The 21676-nt window shown below is 46.4% G+C and overlaps 1 protein-coding gene across 4 annotated transcripts in view; it reads right to left on the reverse strand.

Moving 5' to 3' along the window:
- Positions 1 to 4547: 4547 nt before the first annotated feature.
- xpo6 (exportin 6) overlaps positions 4548 to 21676 on the reverse strand; it is an 82337-nt gene continuing 65208 nt past the window's right edge. For 3 of the 4 annotated variants that reach the window (XM_033040679.1, XM_033040682.1, XM_033040681.1), the window contains 7 exons: positions 21140 to 21295; positions 18271 to 18385; positions 17683 to 17854; positions 17236 to 17397; positions 16297 to 16395; positions 12519 to 12749; positions 4548 to 7785 (listed from right to left, as the gene is read on the reverse strand). In XM_033040679.1, the coding sequence (XP_032896570.1) occupies positions 7684 to 7785; positions 12519 to 12749; positions 16297 to 16395; positions 17236 to 17397; positions 17683 to 17854; positions 18271 to 18385; positions 21140 to 21295 (1037 nt within the window). In that variant the 3' untranslated portion in view covers positions 4548 to 7683. Of the gene's footprint in view, positions 7786 to 12518; positions 12750 to 16296; positions 16396 to 17235; positions 17398 to 17682; positions 17855 to 18270; positions 18391 to 21139; positions 21296 to 21676 lie in introns of all 4 variants that reach the window. The other variant, XM_033040680.1, reaches the window with a different exon arrangement.

The following is a 21676-nucleotide window of genomic DNA, read 5'->3' on the forward strand; positions in this document are numbered from 1 at the left end:
TGTTCCCGGAAACACTTCTCGAACAAACAACTACTCTGAAATTCCCCGTCATTCGCTCTGTAAAAAGTTTTGTTTTACTTCATAAATAAGCTTTATTTATTATAAAAATTATAAATACAAAACAAAAAAGACTACATTCTCCGTGTTTCCACATAGTTAATGCCGGACCCAGTAGTGTTGGCATCTCCACACACAGCACCTTCGCCACTCTGGCGGCCTCCTGGTTAGATATCCCTTCCCTCCAGATTCTGTATGTCGACTCTCTTAAACTTCTACAGGCAGAGAGCACACTCACTGCTTGCATCACGGCCTGCTTCGCCAACTCAAATGTGCAGGAACGAGGGAGATTACAAAAAGTGGTGGACCCTGCCCGGTCCATCACTGGTACTGACCTCGCCACCATCGAAAGGATCTACAGGAGACACTGTCACAAAAAAGCAGCCAACATCATCAGAGACCCACATCACCCTGGCCCCCCTCTCATTCCTGAACACGACAAACACCAACTAAACAACAAACTGCAGGTGCTGGTTTATACAATAGACGCGAAGTGCTGGAGTAACTCAACAGGTCAGGCTGCATCTTTGGATAAAAAGGATGGGTGGCGTTTCACGTCATGACCCTTCTTCAGACCATGGGCCGTCTTGAGGGACTTAAGGCTTTGTTTACATTAATATTGTGTGTTTTTTATATTGAACTTTTTTTTTTACTATGTTATCTGTTGAATACTGTATTTACAGGTCTGTTAAGCTGCTACAAGTAAGAGTTTCATTGTTCTGTTGTTGGTACATATGACAAATGAACACATGAAATGTTTGAGGGATATCCCCATCGGACTCAGCTCAACAAGAGCGGTTTTATTTTCAATTGGCCAATACCGTAAGTGTTGCTTTAGCTTGTTCATCATTTGGTTTATGACTCTGAGTTGCACACACTGCAGTCGGGCTGGTGTAGGTGCATTACACCAATATCAACATCTCACCGTCAGCACAAGATCTCACACCGTCAAAAGGTCAATGTTACTGGCTCTGAAAGCAGAGAAAAGTCATCTAAAGTACCTTCACCTGGGTTGTTGGCATCAAAGATCCTATAGCTATAGGATCTTTGGTTGGCATGGGAATCTAGATTAAGGGCATACGATCTTAAAATTAAAAGCAAGAAAGGAAATTAGAGTTCAGAAAAGGGCAGACGTTTGGATTTACAAATAATCTTCATAACCACAGATTATCTATCCCAAGGTTGTTACCAATGCAGCCACTTTGTAATTCAGGAAGGTTGGCAGCCAATTTGCATACAGGAAGATCACACAAGCAAAACAAAGAACTAAATACAAAGTGCTGGAGTGGAGTAACTCAGCGGGTCAGATAGCATCTCTGGGGCGGCATAGTGGCATACAGGATCGAACCCGGCTCTCTGGCGCAGTGGAGTTGCTGCCTCACAGCGCCAGAGACCCGGGTTCGATCCTGTACGGAGTTTTCATTTCTCCCCATGACCTGCGGGGGTTTCTTCCGAGATCTTCAGTTTCTTCCCACACTCCAAAGACGTACATGTTTGTAGGTTAATTGGCTTGGTATAAATGTAAAATTGCCCTTAGTGTGTGATAGTGTTGGTGTGCAGGACTCGGTGGGCCGAAGGACCCGTTTCCGCGCTGTACATCCAAACTTAACTAAAAATAAACATGGATATGTGATGTATCAGGTCAGGATCCTTCTTCAGATTGATTGTAGGGGAAGAAGAAAGCTGGAAGAGAGGAGGGGCAGGACAAAGCCTGGCAAGTAATAGGTGGATACAGGGGAGAGACAAAGGTTGGACAAGGGCCAAGGATAAAAATAAGTTGTGAGACAAAAGGATTGAAGAGTTGAGTTGGCCTCGTTGTGGTCTTTGAGCTATTTTTCAATCTGCACTTTCTCTGCAGCTGTGACACTCCATTCTGTTTCCGTCCTCTTTTCGACCCAGCTGATGAATGATTTACCCGTTCAGCACACGTTTCTATCTGTATCACGGAACATGTGACAATATAAGCCAACATCTCTCTCTCCTCTACTCCCATCAGTCTGGAGAAGGGTCGCGACCTGAAACATTGTCTGTACTTTTCCCTCCACAATGCCGTCTGACCCGCTGAGTTTCTCCAGCATTTTTGTCCACCTCCTGTAGCACTTTGTTATTTTAGGCCAATGGGATGGTCAAAGTGCATGCGGAGGATTTCCTTCATTACCTGAGATAGAGAACAAAAGACCAGGGAAGTTATGCTGGAAACATACAGATTAGGCTGAATGTTTGGTCACTGCGATGAAATCAGCAGCGTGACAAGGAGAAGTAACATTGTAGCCATGAGGATACTGGAGACGTTTCATTTGGAAGAGAATCAGAGAGAAGAATTAAGTGAGGGATACAAAATGACCAGAGGGATCATAACCTAAAAGGTCACATTTCGCCTATGGTTCAGTGTCATTTCTGTCTGTTACCCAGGGCAGGCAAATCAAAAATCAGAGGTTTAAGGTGAGAGGGCAAAGATTTAATAGGAACCCGAGGAGCAACTTTTCCACATAAAGGTTGTTTGGTTTTTGAACGAGCGGCCAGAGAAGGTAGTTGCGGCAGGTACTATAACAACATTTAAAAGACAAGTGGACAGAAAAGATTTAGAGGGATATGGACTAAATGGGACTAACTTAGATGGGGACATACTGTATTGGTCGCCATGGCGTTGGGCCTAAGGATCTGTTTCATGCTGTATGATCCTATAGTGGTCGAGGGGAAACAAGGAAGAATATTTTCACTCTGGTGATCTGGACTGACTGCCTGTAATGGTGGGAGACAGGGCCCCTCAACACATTTGGACAGCACTTGTAAGTGCCCATGAAGGGCAGTGATCTGTAGGCCTATAGCTCTTCCATCAGTACAGATATGATGAGGCAAATGACCTCCTGTGCTGTAGTTTCTATTGCTTGATGATAAATGTAGAGAACAGCAGGAGGTCTCCACTTTAAAAAATTCAAGAGAAAGGTAGATTTTTTTTGTTGGGAAAATATTCTACGAAGTCCATGTTACAATAGGATCTAGATCAGTTGGAAGATGGGCCAAGGGATGGCAAATGGAATTTAATTCTGACAAGTGTGAGGTGTTGCACTTTGTCAAACCAGGGCAGAACGTAACACTGGTATATGGTAGACTGGAGAGTGTTGCAGAACAGGGCTCTGAGTGTACAGGTGTACGTTTCCATGAAAGTGGCCAGTCAGGTAGACAGGGTGGTGAAGGCAGAGTTTGGCACAATTGCCTTAATTAAGAAGGGCATTGAGTACAAGAGTTGGGACATCATGATGCAGCTGTACAAGTCATTGGTGAGACGTCACTTGAAATTGTGCAAGACATCCTAGTCACCAAGCTATGGTCTGAAGAAGGGTTTCGGCCCGAAACGTTACCCATTTCCTTCGCTCCATAGATGCTGTTGCACCCGCTGAGTTTCTCCAGCATTTTTGTGTACCGGAAGAGTGTCATTGTTGGAAAGGGTGCAGATTTACCAGGATGTTACCTGACCTTGAATTATAGGGAGAGGTTGGATAGGCTGGGACTTTTTATTTGTGTGGGAGGCTGGGGAGTGACTTTGGGGCATACAAGATTATGAGCATGGATAAATGAACACTCAATCTTTTTCCCCAGGGTAGATAATTGTAAAACTGAATATTTAAGAGGCACCTCAGGGGCAACTTCACTCAGAGGGTAGTCCTGCGAGCTGCCAGAGTAAGCCGTGGAAGTGGATGCAAAACTAACTTTTAAAAGAGATTTGGACAGCTATATGGATAGGAACAGTTTAAGGGCTATGTGCCAAATAAATGCAGGTGAGAATGGCAACTTGGTCAACATGGGCCAAAGGGCCTGTTTCTGTGCCGTACAGCTCAGTGACTATAACTGGATTGAGATGAAGATCAAACACAATTGAAACTCAAGAACCTACATGGATTTAGAGCAAATACCAGCGGGGAGGTATTTTTCATTGTGCTCTGCATTCGCCTGTCCGTGGAAGCAGAGCAATTAACTGTAAACATGTGAAAAGGACAAACCTGCAGGACTGATGCGAGAAGTATTAGCACGGCAGCACTGGCACCTCAGTCTATAGTACCTCTTCTAGAGCATGACTTTGCAGCCGGCATCTCGGAGTTCGGTGGGACGGGGAGTGAAGACTGGGTGAGCTGCTCACTTCTTGTAAAGCACAGAACTCAAAACCCCCGAGTGAGTCCAGATTCACCCTGAGGAACAGTATTCCTCACATTAAACAAATCTCTTGCATCTCAGGAAGAAGAGATGCTATAATCCCCCAGCTTCATAATCCCCAGATGGCTGCTCACTGATACTACTGCACAGGGATTTTGTACAGAATTCTTCCTCAGTTCCTTGACCCCCATTAACTCCCAAATGCCTGAGGCCAAACATGCACTTGGATCATTATTTATTTAAAAGTCATATCTACACAATTTTTTTAAAATGCAGTTATAAAAGAGTTGAATTCTGCAGTGGAATGTCACAGAATCAAAATGGGTTCAACACCAAGAGTAAAACCAGTGTGTAGATTTAATACACTTTTCATTGCAAGTGTTCAGGCACAATACAGAGTCTCATATTTACATCCAAAAACACTGACACAGCCTTGGTGAAAGCTGGAACCTGTTTATAATCACATCAATGTACACTTGTACAAAGTATTACCATAATCCTAAAAAAATAAACAAGAGTCCACTTTATACAGGGTGCAAGTTGGTCTTACACCGATAACCATGAAGGTGGGTGTCCTCGGTACACATTGTAAACAGAACATCAAATTTCAACACACAACCGGCCAGCCACGGTGTTCGAGGGTGGGACCAGTGCTGCCAGCTGTGGTACCAATCTAATTTACCTTGTACGCTGCAAGGAATTCCCTTTTGGGTACAAGTGCCCGATAGAAATACCACAGCGCAGTTCAAATCACATTGCAGGTGAAGCATTCTTTGATGGGGAAGGGGAGCAGCAGGGAGAAGGCTCCATACACGAGGTGACCATTACTGACCTGGAACGATGAGGGCCAGAGGGCCATGGGCTGCGGGGGCTCGGGCTTTGGGCTCTGAGGGAAGCATAACATCGTCACAAGGTGAACTCCAACAGCAGTGACAACACCAGAGCCCAGGACAATGGGTGAGCAACACCTTCCACTCAAACACTCAGCCAGGTTCTGACGCTGTGCAGTGGTAGAACTCGCTACCCTCAGCACAGAGCCTCACAGAGCAGGGACACGGCACAGGTGGTCTGGCCCTGTAGCGTGGGGAAGAACAAAGCAGATCCCAGCGATGGGCGGAATGGGGAGATTGTATCCTTCAATACAAGGCACAGCATGGCGCCCTGACCCCAACACAAGACGCAGGAGCTGACTGGGCTTACAGGAGCTTTGGCAACAGCCCTAACCCGGGAGGCCAGGTCCACCCATAGTGGTAGTGAACCAATCCAAATATATCCACATATTCCACAGCAGAGGGGTGTGATCCAAGTCCAATGGGCAAGAAAACTATCGACAGGTGGCCAGCTGCAGAGTACCACTGGTTCCTGTACAACAAGCAGCAAAATGTAAAGGAACCTTTTCTTAAAACAAAGCCTGGGGCTCAAAGCAAAGGTTAAAATATAAATGGAAGACAGGTTCTGCATAGCCCTGGACCAACATACACAGCCCAGAGATCATGTCTGGATATTAGAGTGGATCAGGAACCCACAAACGGCAGCGGTTTCAGGTGAGTCAGAGACAGTGTGTAGTGTGTCGCACCCAGACCGGACCTGCTGGGTGTGCAAGTCAGCACAAGCCATTGTTTCCGTTCCCTGGAATCAGGGAGAGGAGAGAGCACAGGATCCAAATAAGCCAACAACCAGTGTCTAAGCGCAAGGCTGAATTGTCCAGAGTCTGACAACAGGCCTCTGCTTTGCTTCTGTTTGCACTTCAGGTGCAGCCAACTCAGGGAAGGCAGGTTGCTGCAGGGGACCACGTACTGGGCTTCCATCAGGGATCTGGAGCAGTTCATTGATTCGGATGGTATCTTGTCCCCATTTAATTCCACTACATAATCAGAGTCCAATTTTTTTTAAATGCAATTGAAAAGTCACTAGCAGCTTTTTAAATGAAATGTTGAGAAATTTGGCCGCATGAGGCAAACTTAATGGGTTTAAGAAGAAGAAAAAAAAAAGCAACTGCGAAAAATGCAGTGTTTTGTGGCTGAGAACTGATGTGATGACAGGTCGTGACCGGAGTTTTGCGCTTAATGAGGAATGGTGTACCACAGCGAAGGAGCTGTTTCATTTCTACGATCCCTGGAACAAGCTTCAATTCCCACTGAGCTGAGGAAAACCGACAATCAGCTGGGCAGCTCAGCTTTAGAGCGATGACTGCGGAAGACCAAAGAGGACTGAGAACTGGGCTCAACATGAATTCATTTAACAAAAGCCCCTTTTCCAGAGACCCGGCATTTTTGTACCTAGAAATTTAAGGGTGGGACAATTGCTTCTTTAGGGGAGGAAAGGTTGAATGTTCAAGTAGAGTGGAGGCTTGCCCACCTATGTAATACATTCAGCCTGAGCGGCATCACTTTAACACTATAGCTGGCAATGCAGGGGTAGCTGGCAGGTGTGAGCAAGGGGACATCAGCCCTCACTGGCCTGCCCGCTTGCGGCTCAGGGTTGCTGGGGGTTCCCTGCTGCTGATCTGCTCCTCTCTGCTGCTCCAGAACCAATCCAGAACCATCTCGGTGCCACACAGGTGCAGTCTGATCCCCATCTCTTCCACCCCAACCCCAGGTCAAAGCAGCCCAGAGGCCGCTGCGCCTTGGCCCACATCTCTCCAGCGCTGTGTGGGCAGCAGCTTCAGACACAAGTGGGGTTGAGACTTCTGGAGGCGAGGCAGCCTGTGGCTCAGGAACAGGATGGCAGAGAGCCAGTGATCAGGTTTCCTATCAGAACATAACGGATGGAGTTCAGGCATCAGTACCGAATGTAGAACCATCAATCAAGGCCAAGTCCTGAATATTTAAACCAAATACTTGGCAACAAGCTTCAAACATTTGCTTCTTTCATTCTCTCTTCTACCCGATTCAGTTACATCTGACAGAGCTTCAGTAAATCAGACACAGGGACCAACAGGATCAAATTCTGTAGGGAAGGGATCACAGGAGAAATTATGCAAAGGTAAGTGGAAGTCTAATGAAAACAATAAAATAAATTTACCCAACTTAAAATCTTCATTAAAAAAATCCAGCATATATTTGGAGAGGGTGATTGATGGACCTGAACACAGTTTCAACACAAACTCTTCACCGATCGTGTGCCAATAGTATCACGTTGGAATGATATGACCAAGAATGGAGAGTCCTCTGCCTACACAGAGCAGAAATGTTCAAGGCAATTCAGACGAGGAAACAAAGTGCTGACCACGGCACACTCCCTGGTCAATGCAATGAAACAGCTGAGAGGAGCACATCAACGCAAAGGTGCAAACGACAGATGTCTATTCAGTGCATGATTGATCTGCATCATGTCAATCTACTGAATGCGACTAACATCTTCCTGCAGGACAAAGACACAAAGTGCTGCAGCAGTGTATTGGGTGGGTGCAGCCAGCACCGTGCTCTGGGCAGCCTGGCGACAGGACAAGAGAGAAGGCTTCAGTCGTGGAGGCTATAGTTTGATCGTCCCCGGAGGTAAACTGCCGTTACAGAGCCTGTAGTATCGAAGGTCATTGACAAGTCTGTGAACACTCTGTGTAAACGAAGGCAAATCCTAGTGCCGGTGGGGGGGAAGAGAGAAAAAGAGAGATTATTATCATCTTCTACAACTAATTGTTTATCAGAATGCAACTTATTTGACAGAATATAGGCGGAATAAAGCAGACTTTCATTTCTGTCAGCAGCTGAAACACTTCCTTAGAGTAATACTGCAGCCCTTCAGCCCAATGTGTCCATGCCGACCAAGACTCCACATCTAAACTAGTCCCATAAGCTAGTCCTACCTGCCCACATTCCTCTAAGCCTTTCCTATTTCATGTACCTGTCCAAGTCTCTTAAATGTTGTTATAGTACCTGCCTCAACTACCTCTTCTGGCAGCTCATTCCATATACCCATCACCTTGTGTGGAAAAGCTACCCACAGGTGCTTATTAAATCTTTCCCTTCTCTCCTGAAACCCATGTCCTATGCTTCTTGATTTCCCTACCCTGGGTACGACTTACTGGTCATTTTCATTGTCACACAAACGTCACCCTGGTGTCAGCAGAGCGACTTTCTAACATTGTACAGTGGGGAACCTTTCCATTCAAACCAACACAGCAAAGGATTCATTGTCGCAATTTGCAAGAAGTCCACTGATGAATCCACATGGTCTGACGGGCCAGGGTGGTGTTACCTCAGCAAGCACAGCCGCCCCAGCTCTCCCAAGGGTCGTTAGTTCCTCACCTCAACTAACTGCATGGAAAGTTAGAGATATTAAATTACTTGAGCCAAAGACATGAAGTAACAATTTAGAAGTAGCAGCAATGGAACAGGGACGAGGATGCCAAGTGAATCAAAAGAAAACTTAGTTAAAGTGCAGTACAGATTAAAGACATATGATAAGAAAATGAATATTTGGCCACGTGCCTGGAAGTACTGATACAAAGCTGGGTGCAGTGTAGTCGTGATCTGTTCAAGAAGGGACAGGGACCATGGGGAATACAGAGCTGTTACATGCCATTACTAGAGATGGGAGCAGATTCAGAGCAACATTACATCCTTGAGCCTCAGCATTACATCCCAGCTGTCAGTATTAAGGGAGCTTGGTGCTCACAAGGGTCAGAAAAACTGCAGGAAGACTGACTGAATGGAGTGGCCAGAGGACCAGCATAGAGGACCAGTGTGCATCTTGGTTTCAGCAGTCCATGGCTTTGCCATCCACTGCACCATCCATAGGGATGCCGAGAGCATTCAGATGGACAGCTGCTAAGTGGTGGCATTTCCTTCAGAGTGAAACCATCACGGCTTCAAGTCTCAGTGTGAAGACCTCAGCCCAGTCAACAACTAGCTCACCATGCTGAACAATAGAAGAACATTAAAGCATCACCCTGAAGTACAAGACTTTGAGGTTAACACTGCAAACGGACTCTTATATGCCTGTGGGCTCCAGCCCATTGACATTCACTGAGATCACACCTGCTGACTGAAACTCCACCCTGTAAACTTCCAACCCTTCCTCAAAGACCAACCACACCTTGCCTTAAATATATTCAAACTCTGTGTTTCCACCATCTTTTCAGGAAGAAAGGTCCAAAGATGGGGCCCGCTGGGAAAAAATGTCCTAATTTGTCTTTAATGGGCAAATCATAAACCGGTTACAGAATTGCTGTTGGCTATTCTGCCCATCTTCTCCATGCCAGCTATCTCGTTGTACTCTATCGTTTCACCCCAGTCCCTTCCAGATAGATTTGCAAACTTTTCCTTCAATGGCCACACTGAAAGCAACTTCTACCACATCTCCAGAACACACATCCCAGGCTCCAACCAACATCACAGGCCTGTTCCTATGTTGCATTGCTCAATGTCTACAGAAAAGATTTTACTCATGTCACTCTTAATTCTCTCATGCTTTCTATCCATTTTGTGCAGTCCTCTCATCGTTTATATACCAGCAGAATGTCCCCTCACCTCCTCTTTTAAGAAACCAGGACTGGCCTCTCAAAAGATAGACACAAAATGGTGGAGTAACTCAGGCAGCATCTCAGGAGAGAAGGAATGGGTGACGTTTCGGGTCGAGACCCTTCTTCAGACTTCTCTCCAACATGTCCAACCGACCACTCCAACATGTCCTAGTAATTGTTGTCACTTATTCCAAGGAACAATTCTCCAAATTCTTTCCTCAACCCTCTTATCAGGCTTCTGAACAGTCCTTCCATAAGCTAAGGTACCGTATAATTCACACCTACCCCATTGCAGACATTAGACTTTGTCCATGGAGATGGTGTGCCACATTGCTGCGAACTATATTCTGCACTCTGTATCTTCCCCTTTGCTCTAGCCATTGTTTTGAGTTTGATTTGATTGTGTTTATGTATGGTATATCTGATCTGTTTGGATAGCATGATTGACAAAGCTTTTCTCTGTACCTCGGTACACGTGACAATAAACCTAAAATCCCTTCCCCAATGCCTTCACATCGTTACTAGAATGAGCCCCACACTCCACCAGAGGCCGGGCCTGTGCTCCCCCAGATGTGCTCTCCTCATAACTTACTTTCTCATTGAGGTCCGTGCCATTAGTAAACTTTACTGCACTTGCTCCCTCCATCTAGATCAGGGGCCTCCAAACTTTTCAGCATGAGGGCCACATTATATATTTGGCACATTTTTGCGGGCCTTAGTAAAAAATAAAGAAATGTCACACACACACACACACACACCCACTGACACACACACTCTCACTGACACACACACTCTCACATGTGGACTCCCACATACCGAAACAGACTCATAGACCCGCACACATACACGCTCACTCTATCTCTCTCTCAAACACGGACTGTGATCACCCCTCAGGCATATTAACAAAGACCCACGCACAAGTAATGCTCACCCATCGGGCACACACACACACACACACACAGCCAGAGAGAGCGAGAGAGTGAAAGTGAGAGAGCGGGGGAGGATTCCCCTGGCCGCACCCCCGGAGACCCGGTCAAAAGGTCCAGGTCAGTGTGGTACCCCGGAGCAGGAGCTGTTCACGGATCACCTTCATGGGGGGGGGGAAGACCGCTACACATCGACCCCGGCCGACTCTGCTGCCAACTAGCTCCCCCCCCCCCCTCCACCCTCTACCCTTCGCTCCACTCCCTACCCAACACTACCATCCCGCACAACTTGCTTTTGCAACACAGGAGCAGTGGCACTGTGACGCAGCGGAAGAGTCGCTGCCTCACAGCGCCAGAGCCCCAGGTCCCATCCTGACTACGGGTTGTATCTGTACGGAGTTTGTACCTGCGTGGGTTTTTCCGGGTGCGTTGGTTTCCTCCCACACGCCATATTTGCAGGTTAATAGAATTTGTCCCGAGTGTGTGTAGGACAGTGCTGTGCATACGGGCATCGCTTCGAAGGGCCGAAGGGCCTGTTTCCGCACTGTATCTCTAAAGCTGCACTACCACAGAACCCGCTAAATAGCCCGCTGCACGGAACGCGTTAAGAGCTTGCTGCAGGCCGGAAAACATCTCGTTGCGGGCCGGATGTGGCTCGCGGGCCATAGTTTGGAGACCCCTGATCTGGATCATTGCTATCAAGAATAAATGCCAAGCCCCCAGAACAGATCCCCTTGGCACACCACTGAGTAAGGTTTGCCAACCTGACAAAGACCCAGTTATCATGCTTTCAGTTAACCTGTTGCCCCGAAAGTGGCCACACAAGTAGATAGAGTGGTAAGCAAGGCATATGGTATGCTTGCCTTCATTGGTCAGCGCATTGAATATATGAGTCGGGAAGCCACAATGCAGCATTATATGACTTTAGTTGGGCCACATTTGGAATATTGTGTCCAGTTCCGGGCACTACATAACAGGATGGGTGTGGAGGCTTTGGAGAGGGTGAAGAGGTTTAACAGAGTGTTGCCTGGATTAGAGGGAATTAGTTATTATGAGAGGTTGGATACATTTGGACCTGATAGAAGTATATAAAATGATGAGATGCACAGATAGGGGAACCTTTTTCCCCCAGGATGGAAAAGTCATAGCTTTAAGGTGAGAGGGGCAAAATTTAAAGGAAATGTGCGGGGTATTTTTTTAACACAGAGTGGTGGGGACCTGGAACATAGTTCCAGTGGTGGTGGAGACAGATTCAATCATGGCATTTATGAGCCTTTTATATATGCACATGGGTATGGACCACGTGCAGGTAGAGGAGGTTAGTTTCACCTGGCATCATGTTTGCCATGGACATTGTGGGCAAAAGGACCTGTTCTCATGTCCTACGCTAACCTATCACCTATCTATTCTAATATTGCCTGCAACCCTATGAATCTTCGTGTAGTAACTAGTTGTTGAAAATCCAAATACACTACATCCTCTGGTTCTTTCTTAACTCCTCTAGCAGTTACATTTCTCTTCCTCAAATAATGCCACTCTGGCCAATCACATAATGTTTAAACATTGTGTTATCACTTGGCTAACAATGAATTTCTGTCTTTTCCTGATAACCAACGTCAGAATCTTGAAAAGCAACTTGTTTGAGCTGGTCACACACCATCCCCAGTCAAACACTGCACAGCCTTCAGAGGAGATGCATCTTCTTCCTTGTTTCAGAGGAAGTGTACGTGAATCATTTTTCTCAGATATCACTTTCCATGGAGGATTCACAGCCACTAAACAGTACACACTACAATATTGCATTGACTAAGCACTATGTCATGGTTAAGCATTCCCTATTTCAGTGGTGACTAAGACTTGCAGCAACATTTGACATTCCAGCGCCTTTGTGCGATTCCATAGGCACTCCAAGAACTAACCCTGTCCATTTTGAAGTTTCTTCCGAGCACTGTTCTCTGATTGGAGTCAACACCATCACAGTTGGCCAGGAAGTGGGGTAAAAAGGCAGCGTAGAAGCTGCTGAAGTCCACAGAGGCCATGTTGTACACAGCAATGCCAATCTCCTCCTGCAACAGGTCGTGAGACTTGTGCACCAGCACTTGCAGCAGCACGTTGACGAATTGAAAGAGCATGGTTGTCCGGAAGATTTTCTGGCAGGGAAACAAAAAAGAACAAACAGTGAGCATGAGGTAAAGTAACTTCAGAGTGTGAAAGCCTGGCCTTGATGGAGACCAACAAGGCCCTGCCCTAGTCACAGCAAGCAGACTGGGACAGTACCACAGAGGTTTGCAGGTACTGGAACCATGAGCAAAACACAAAGTGGTGGAGGGACTCAGTGAGTCGGGCAGACGAGTACCACTTGCACAGCAGGATTCACCACTCGCTACACACTGCAGTTTAAATAATCTGCACTTGCTAATGAACACCACTGCCCTTCAGGCAGGTGGGCGCCACATGGGCACAGTGGGTAGAGCTGCTGCCTCACAGCTCCAGACATCCACGTTCGATCCCAACCCCAGGTGCTGTCTGTGTGGAGTTTGTACAATCTCCGTGGCCCCCAGGCGTTTCCACCGGGTGCTAAGACATTGGAGATTTGTAGGTTAATTGGCTCCTGTAAATTGTCCCTATTGTGTACGGAGTGGATGAGAAAGTTGGGTAACACAGAATTAGTATGAATGGGTGATCGATGGTCAGCACGGACCGAAGGGTCTGTTTCCATGCTGTATCTCTAAATTAAAGTAAATCACTGATTTTGCATATGAATGCAGCAAAGTCCATGAAACTGTTAACACCTCCACTCTGCTGGACCCTTACACTGCTGAAGCAGTGAATTGACCAGGAACATCATCGACAATTCCTGTCACTCCACAGATGCTGCTCGACCCGCTGAGTTCCACTACTTGTTTGCTGCCCCTGATTCCAGCATCTGCAGTCCCTTTTGTCTCTCAACTGTTTATATTCTTTCTATAAATTACTAGGCAGTCAATGTTATTTTTGGAACCAAACAGCCGTGAGCAGGCTGCTGCAGCGGCTGCACTCTAAAACGGATCACAGCGGAAAGGGCTTTCAGTTGTTACATAAACATAAAAGGATGTCTTCCTGACACCCTCCAACATTGCAGTCATTAAATACTACAAATATAGTTCCTTGTTGTCTGCAAGAAGTAGGCAATAGAAGGAACACAACATTGTACTGGCAATTATAAGGTTATTGCTTGCAAGAGTCTTAGAGATTTACAGCAAAGAAACAGGGCCTTTGGCCCACCACAACTATGCTGATCATGCCCACCTATACTAACCTCACTTAAAAAAGTTATTCTCATCTCGGTTTTAAAGGATTTCCCCCTTATCCTTAAGCTGTGACCCCTTGTCCTGGACTTCCCCAACATCGGGAGCAATCTTCCTGCATCTAGCCTGTCCAACCCCTTAAGAATTTTATAAGTTTCTATAACATCCCCTCTCAATCTCCTAAATTCTAGAGAGTATAAACCAAGTCTATCCAGTCTTTCTTCATAAGACAGTCCTGACATCCCAGGAATCAGTCTGGTGAACCTTCTCTGCACTCCCTCTATGGCAATAATGTCCTTCCTCAGATTTGGAGACCAAAACTGTACGCAATACTCCAGGTGTGGTCTCACCAAGACCCTGTACAACTGCAGTAGAACGTCCCTGCTCCTATATTCAAATCCTTTTGCTATGAAAGCTAACATACCATTCGCCTTCTTCACTGCCTGCTGCACCTGCATGCCTACTTTCAATGACTGGTGTACCATGACACCCAGGTCTCGCTGCATCTCCCCTTTTCCTAGTCGGCCACCATTTAGATAATAGTCTGCTTTCCTGTTTTTGCCACCAAAATGGATAACCTCACATTTATCCACATTATACTGCATCTGCCAAACATTTGCCCACTCACCCAGCCTATCCAAGTCACCTTGCAGTCTCCTAGCATCCTCCTCACAGCCTGCATTACTTTCACATTTCCCTGTAACCCCGTTGTCTCGATGCCTCTGACATACTGTCACTCTTCCTGGCTCCACCACCTCATTTCAGACATCAAATAATGTGTGAAAAATGTACCTCTCAGATCCCCTTTTAAACCTCTTCCCTCATCTTAAACCCGCACCCTCCAATGTATCTATCTGCATAGAGTCCCGACTTGAAATGTCGTCTATTATATTTCCCCCCCCTCCACCCCACAGATGCTGCCTGACCTGCTGAGTTACTCGCTGTCATTTTTTTGCTCATGATTCCAGCACCTGCAATCTCTCACCAGGCCTGTCTAATTTTATATATCTCCCTCGTGTCACTTCTTTGCCTTCCCTTTCCCCTGGGGGAAAAAAGATCCAGTCTTTCCTGTTTCTCTGTATAACTTAAAGCCTCCAGTCCATGCAACATGCTTCTGAATCTTCCCTGCACACTATCTTAATCACATCATTCCTATAATGTAGCAAAGAGACTGCACACAATACTCCACACGTGTGGCCTGACCAACTGTAACATGTCCCAACTCCTGCGCTCAATGAATATCATGACCCTGCCCATTTGTGCTGCTGCTTTCAGGAACCCCTGTGGTCTCTCTGCTTAACCATGTTCCCCAGGGTCCTGTGCATGAGCTCAGTAGCTTGACACACACAGAGGCCAGGATTAGATGGCAACTACAGCCAAGTTATTTCTTTCAATGGGTTCTATTGGTCATCTTGAACTAAATCTTTTAATCCAGTTATCCAGTTCTATCTAAAGTGGTTTTGCATTTACATTCAGATTCTACGTCACAGACTTGACCGACTTATTCTCAAACTCCACATACACAATTATATTATGATCACACTTCAGGTATTTTACTCAAACTTGCTTGATTCAAGGGTATTTACATGGAGATCCAGTACGTGTCATCTGCTCTCCCCCCACTTTGAATAATCTATATTTAGCACTCTAGCCGGGTTTATAAATAATCTGCATCCCTCTGTAATTTGGTTTTGCATTTATAGGCAAAGTATACATTTGGGCAGAGCTCATGACATATTCCTTTGCATGCCACAAGCATTTTCGGAGTTCCAACTGCTATAAACTGTCGCAGACTTGCGGCATTTCAAGCTGAAGCTGGAAGGGTTGCAGAGAAGATTTACGAGGATATTGCCAGAACTCGAGGGCCTGAGCTGTAGGAAGAGGTCGGGCAGGCTGGGATTTTATTCCTTGGAGCGCAGGAAGCTGAGGGATGATCTTATGGAAGTGTATAAGATCATGAGGGGAATAGTTAGGGTGAATGTACAGTCTTTAAACCCAGATCAGGGGAATCAAGAACCAGAGGTTTATGATGAGAGGGGAAAGATTTAATAGGACAACTTTTACACATATACGTGGGTATATGGAACGATATCTAGAGGAGGTGGTTGCGGCATGTACAATAACAAAAATTGAAAGGCATTTGGACAGGTTCATGGATAGGAAAGGTTTAGAGGGATATGGTTCAAACGCAGGCAGGTAGGACCAGCGTAGGTTGGGCACTGGCCAGCATGGGCGTTGAGCTGAAGGGTCTGTTTCCATGCTGTATTACCCAATGACTCTATAGGGCTGTGCACAGTTCACCTTCCGTCTGGGAGGTGCGGCAACTGCGCCAGGAGGATGAGGAGCAAAATGTCAGAGTGAGGAGACCCGTCCTAAATGACTGCACATAGTACAGCTGAGCAGCACTTACCTTGTGGTACAGCTTGTGTTTGGTGTTAAGTGTCTCCAGGTAAAACAGGTTCTGTTTAAAGATCTGAATATCGGGCTGCAGAAAGGACTGTCCGAAGGCCTGGCAAAAGAACAGGAAGCATTAGGGTGCTGAATGGCAGGCTTCATCACCGGCTGCTCATGATACAATCACAGCACTCTTGGCTGTTTCAGCACCAGCGTGCAGCAGAGGGCATCAGTGAACCCTCTGGAGTAAGGCCACGTGTGTGATGTTAACACCACTTCACTGCAATTAACACATGCAGAGATGGAGGCAGCTTATGGTCATACTGTCAGCAAGCAGTTGCACTGTGCAAAGAATGGGCATTCACACAGACCCAATCTTCCAGACTTTTCCAGAAAACATCTTATAGCCAAGTACTTGCTGAAAACTGGGCAAGGTCGAGGTTTCAAGGTCTGTTTATTGTCACATGTACCAATTAAGGTACAGCATCATTGGCATATAGAAATCTCAGCAGTCAACTTGCTCATATCATGATTCAGAAATCAACAAATTATTCAACTGAGATTTAACTGGATAAATAGTTTGCGACATAACAGAAAATATCAGATATGCGGAGTGGGTACGTTACAGATGCAATTATTTCACATTGACAGTGAAGCAAGGTTTTCATTGCACCTGCACCTCGCCCTACTTGGGTGTATGACAATGAACGACGATGCAAGATCATGAATATTTCTAGCATGCTGGTATTTCAGATTGCCAGCACAGTTTTTTTTGCCACAGTTTGCCACATTGATTAAGGATTAAATGTTCACAAGTGAATTCACCTGAACAGAAGCACAGGATCTTTGCAATTCTCCATAACCTGGTACTAATTAAGTTAACTGGTTAGTTAGGGAGAGCAATCTTGGGACAACGGACAAACTACCAAGGACCACAACTAGTAACCCCTGTTACCTGCATGGCAGAAACAAACTGGGCTTCATTCTCCATCGGTTCCTCAGCTGTTCCACGCTGAACACTCGCCAAGACAGAGGATTTAAAGAAAAAACGCCAGTTGTTGTGCAGAATCTGGTAAAGCAGCTCAAACAGCTCCATCTTCACATCGGGCGAGGACCGCTGGTGAGCAAGAATATCAGCATAAGTTGAGCAGATGGAATAGAACACAGCGCACAACATCCAGTCCTTTAAACGTGCTTCATTCAAAAAGATTAACCTTTACCATTACCTCTGCTTTCCTCCTCCACCCCTCAAACAGCTAATAATACTCAATGGGACATTTACAGATCTGTGAGGTGCAGAAACTCCAAATATTTTTATGACACAAGGCTGCCTTCAGGATGTAGTGACGCACCTGCATAGCTTACTAGAGCAGCTTTAGAAGTGACGGAGTGAGAGCCTTACCTCTGCTACGATTGGGTAGACCTGCTCCATGCAGAGGGAAATGATGCTGGGGAGGAACGGCTTGAACACCTGCCCTGGTTCCTGGACCACCACCTGCAGGATTTTCAGAAACTTCTCCACCACACGGCAGCCCCCACTGCCCTCCTCAAGAATGCTTTCAGCCAACTGCTCCCTGTGGAACGGAAGGGAAGTCCCACGTCATTCACAGGGCTCATGGCAAGGATAGAGGAATCACTTCCACAAACCGTGTGCGATCTCACAGCCAGGGCAGGAGGAAATTGTGAATGCAGTCACTTTGGACAGAAGGTTGTGAAAGCACCACCAATTTTCCAGCCACAACTGACCCACTTGCAGGAAAGACTCCTCTCACTCCACAACCGGGGATCGTGACAGAAGCTTCCTCGTGGCGATCCCTGGAAGCGACGACGCAATACACTCTGTGAAGCGTCGGGCGACAATTCTGTCAACATGTTGGACGGCGACTGAAGCCAACAGCGAGCTACATTGTCTGACACACGAGCGAACAAACTCCACAATCCATCTTTAAAAGCCCAGGGTCTCACCAATCACGCTGACAAGGCCACTTACCTGGTGAACATGTTGAGGAACGTTTGGATGATCTGTTCTGTGAAGGGAACTCCCATCTGCACCCTGAGGCCTTGAAACAAAGTGAGGAAGAAGCTGAGCATCTCATCTGTGATACCTGGAAGGGAGAGGGGACACCAACTTCAGCCTGCACCCAGTTGGAACACGAGGACACCACACATCTACCATGGGTGGACTGATGCACATGTCAATATGATGCAAAATTTGCTACGACTTCCAACACGCTTGTTTCACTCCGTGCTCATAAAAGGTAATTGGAATTAAAAGTCACAACTTAATGCAACGGAAATCCTTTCCCAACATCTGAGATCTGATCAGCTTTCCCCACTTTATGACATTTCTATAGACGCCAATCACAAAAGTACTGATATTCCAGTATTCCCAGATGTATCCTTGAAAACATATTAAACAATACACTATTTCTTATGGAAAGTGAGATAGCAGGCTTTCACTAAATGTGGCTCCCCCACACCTCTAGCCCACCTTCCAAGCCCCAATAGCCGCTGATTCACAGGACTGGAGTCCCAAGCTCAATGCTGACCTTGGGGACTGACTGTGTGGAGTGTGCACGTACTCCCTGTGACAGCGTGGGTTTTCTACGGGTGCTCCAGTTTCCTCCATCTAAAAGAAGTGTGGTCTGTAGGTTATCTAGCCTCTGTAAATTGTCCTTGGTGTGTAGGGAGTGGATGAGAAAGTGGTTTAACATAGTATTTGTGTGAATGGGTATCCCTAAAACAAAACTACATAACACATCTTGCAGTTTAGTTTAGAGATACAGCTCAGAAACGGGCTCGTCGGCCAGCGCCGACCAGCAATCCCCGCACATTAACACTGTCCTACACACCAGGGACAATTTTTACATTTACCAAGCCAATTAACCTACAAACCTATACTTCTTGGGAGTGTGGGAGGAAACTGAAGATCTCGGAGAAAACCCACGCAGGTCACGGGGAGAACGTACAAACTCCGTACAGACAGCACCCGTAGTCCGGATCGAACCCGGGTCTCTGGCAATGCAAGCACTGAAAGACAGCAACTCTACCGCTGCGCCACCGTGCCGGTTACTATAAGACTGGATATCAGTCAGGCATGTCAGCCCTAGAAGTCCTGCAAGACAAAGCAGGTTGATAACTAGCAGAGTACCTCACTGGTAAGAGGGAACGCCCGATAAGAACGATTAAGAAAGAACTTCAGATGCTGGAAAAATCGAAGGTAGACAAATATGCTGGAGAAACTCAGCGGGTGAGGCAGCGTCTATGGAGCGAAGGAATTGATGCAGCCTCACCCGCTGAGTTTCACCTGCATTTTTGTCTACCCCCCCCCCCCCCCGATAAGAATGAAGTCAGGATACCATGTTATGTGATTGAGAAGGAACCAACCTCCTATTAAGGGAACACCCCACAACATGTTCCTCACTGGTGGTACTCGGGGTCATATTTACAGGAACAGGTTCTAGTTCCTGCTGATATTTAACTGGCTGATCTTTATCCGAATCTTTCTTACCTACCTTTATTCCAAATCTATAACAGTTAGCCAACAGAAACCTACTACTCTCAGTATCGATTTAATTGCAGTGTATCTTTGTGGCGGGTCAGATGGCATGCAATTTAGTTGGATCCTGTACTTGATCCGATTGGGCAGTGGGACGCCGCCAAAGCTGGGGGCGTAACACCCACATTCACCATTAAAACACAGAGTGATGGAGTAACTTAGTGGGTCAGGCAGTGTCTCTGGAGAATGTGGAGAGGTGATGTTTTGGGTCGGGACCCTTCTTCAGACGCAACCCAAAACATTACCTATCCATGTTCTCCAGAGATGCTACTCCAGCATTTTGCGTTTCATGATTGCAGCATCTGCAGTTCCTTCTGTCCTCATCTCATTCGAGGTAGCTCCAGGCAGATTGCAAGTGCAACCCAAACGAGGTGCCCCTGAAGCCACGGGTAGCACTGCTCACTAAAACTCAAGTACAGGAAAGTAAAGGGCAAATATCTGCAGACGTTGGAAGCAGAAAGTGTTGGAAACACCCAGCACGTCAGGCAGCATCTGTCTGGTGCGCCGTGGAAAGTATCCTCTCCTATGGCATCCTGGTGTGACTTGCTAGCTGCACTGTGGCTGAGAGGAGGGTGCTGCAGAGAGTTATTAAAACTGCACAGAGCATCACAAACGCTCAAATGCCCTCCCTGGATGACATATACAGGGCCCAAACATCAAGCAGGACACATCCCACCCTGCCAACCACTTTTTCACTCTGCTACCCTCTGGGAGGCGATACAGGTCTCTGAAGGCTCGCACCGGTAGACTAAAAAATAGTTTCTACCCATGTGCGATAAAAGAACTTAATTCTAACAGAGAACACTGGGGAAGCTCAATATAATTCGGGGTGCAAGATAATGCGCAATACTCTTTTAAAATATTTTTAATACCTATTTATTATGTGTATATGTTATGTGGATTTTGTGTGTATGTGAGTATATGGCTGTTGTGTTTTGTTCTTTTTAAGCGAAGGAGATGCAATGGAATTTCGTTGCACAGTATTGTACAATGACAATAAACGTATTCTATTCTATTCTCCTACTTGCAATCCCCGACAGATCATCTGCAACCAACCCCACCAGCACCTCACCTGCCCCACCCTTGTCATTCACTCTCTCGTGACCTCCTTCCCATCACATGTATCCCTTTGTCCCCTCCACCCCCACCCTCCTCTGTAACTTGAGGCATGTTTGACTTTGCTCAGCTGATGGAATGTTACTGATCTAAACTCGAACTAGTCCACTTTCCACAGATGCCGTATAACGCGAGTATTTCTACCTTTTCTGGTCTTATCTCTGTAAACTAAAGACTGCCTTACCCGGCTGGTGAATAAAGACTGGGAAGAGGGCCAGGGAGACCTGCACCGACTCTTGAAGGGACTGGTAGCAGATCTGGCGGGATTTGGTCACCTCCCCAGACACGTTCTCCACGATGTACCTCAGGATGCTCAGCGTGTCTTGCACGATTGCTTTTGCTGAAACACACAGGGATAATTTATACAATTAAATAAATGCAGAATAGTTACATCCTAGAAACTCAGCTGGAACCACTGCTGAATGTTCATCAATTTAACATGTTTAAAGTGTTTAGATGTCCTTTTACAGGATCTGGGCCACTGGCAATGCCAGCATCTCCTGCCCACCCACTGCCTGGTGCTAGCAGTCTCTCTGGCAGAGGTTGGTGGTGGACTCTGAAGCCCAACTGCTTGCCTGTACCCTCATGCTCAAGGCAATTAATCGGTGCAGGCTGTGATAAGGCACAGCCCAAGTTCAAGGTTACTCATGGCACCAGAAATCTTGCACTCCAGCATAACACGGTGCTTCCTGTTTCTGATTCCTCCTGTTGCTATTAAAGA

Source organism: Amblyraja radiata, chromosome 22, assembly GCF_010909765.2.
Source record: "Amblyraja radiata isolate CabotCenter1 chromosome 22, sAmbRad1.1.pri, whole genome shotgun sequence".
Taxonomy (NCBI): Eukaryota; Metazoa; Chordata; class Chondrichthyes; order Rajiformes; family Rajidae; genus Amblyraja; species Amblyraja radiata.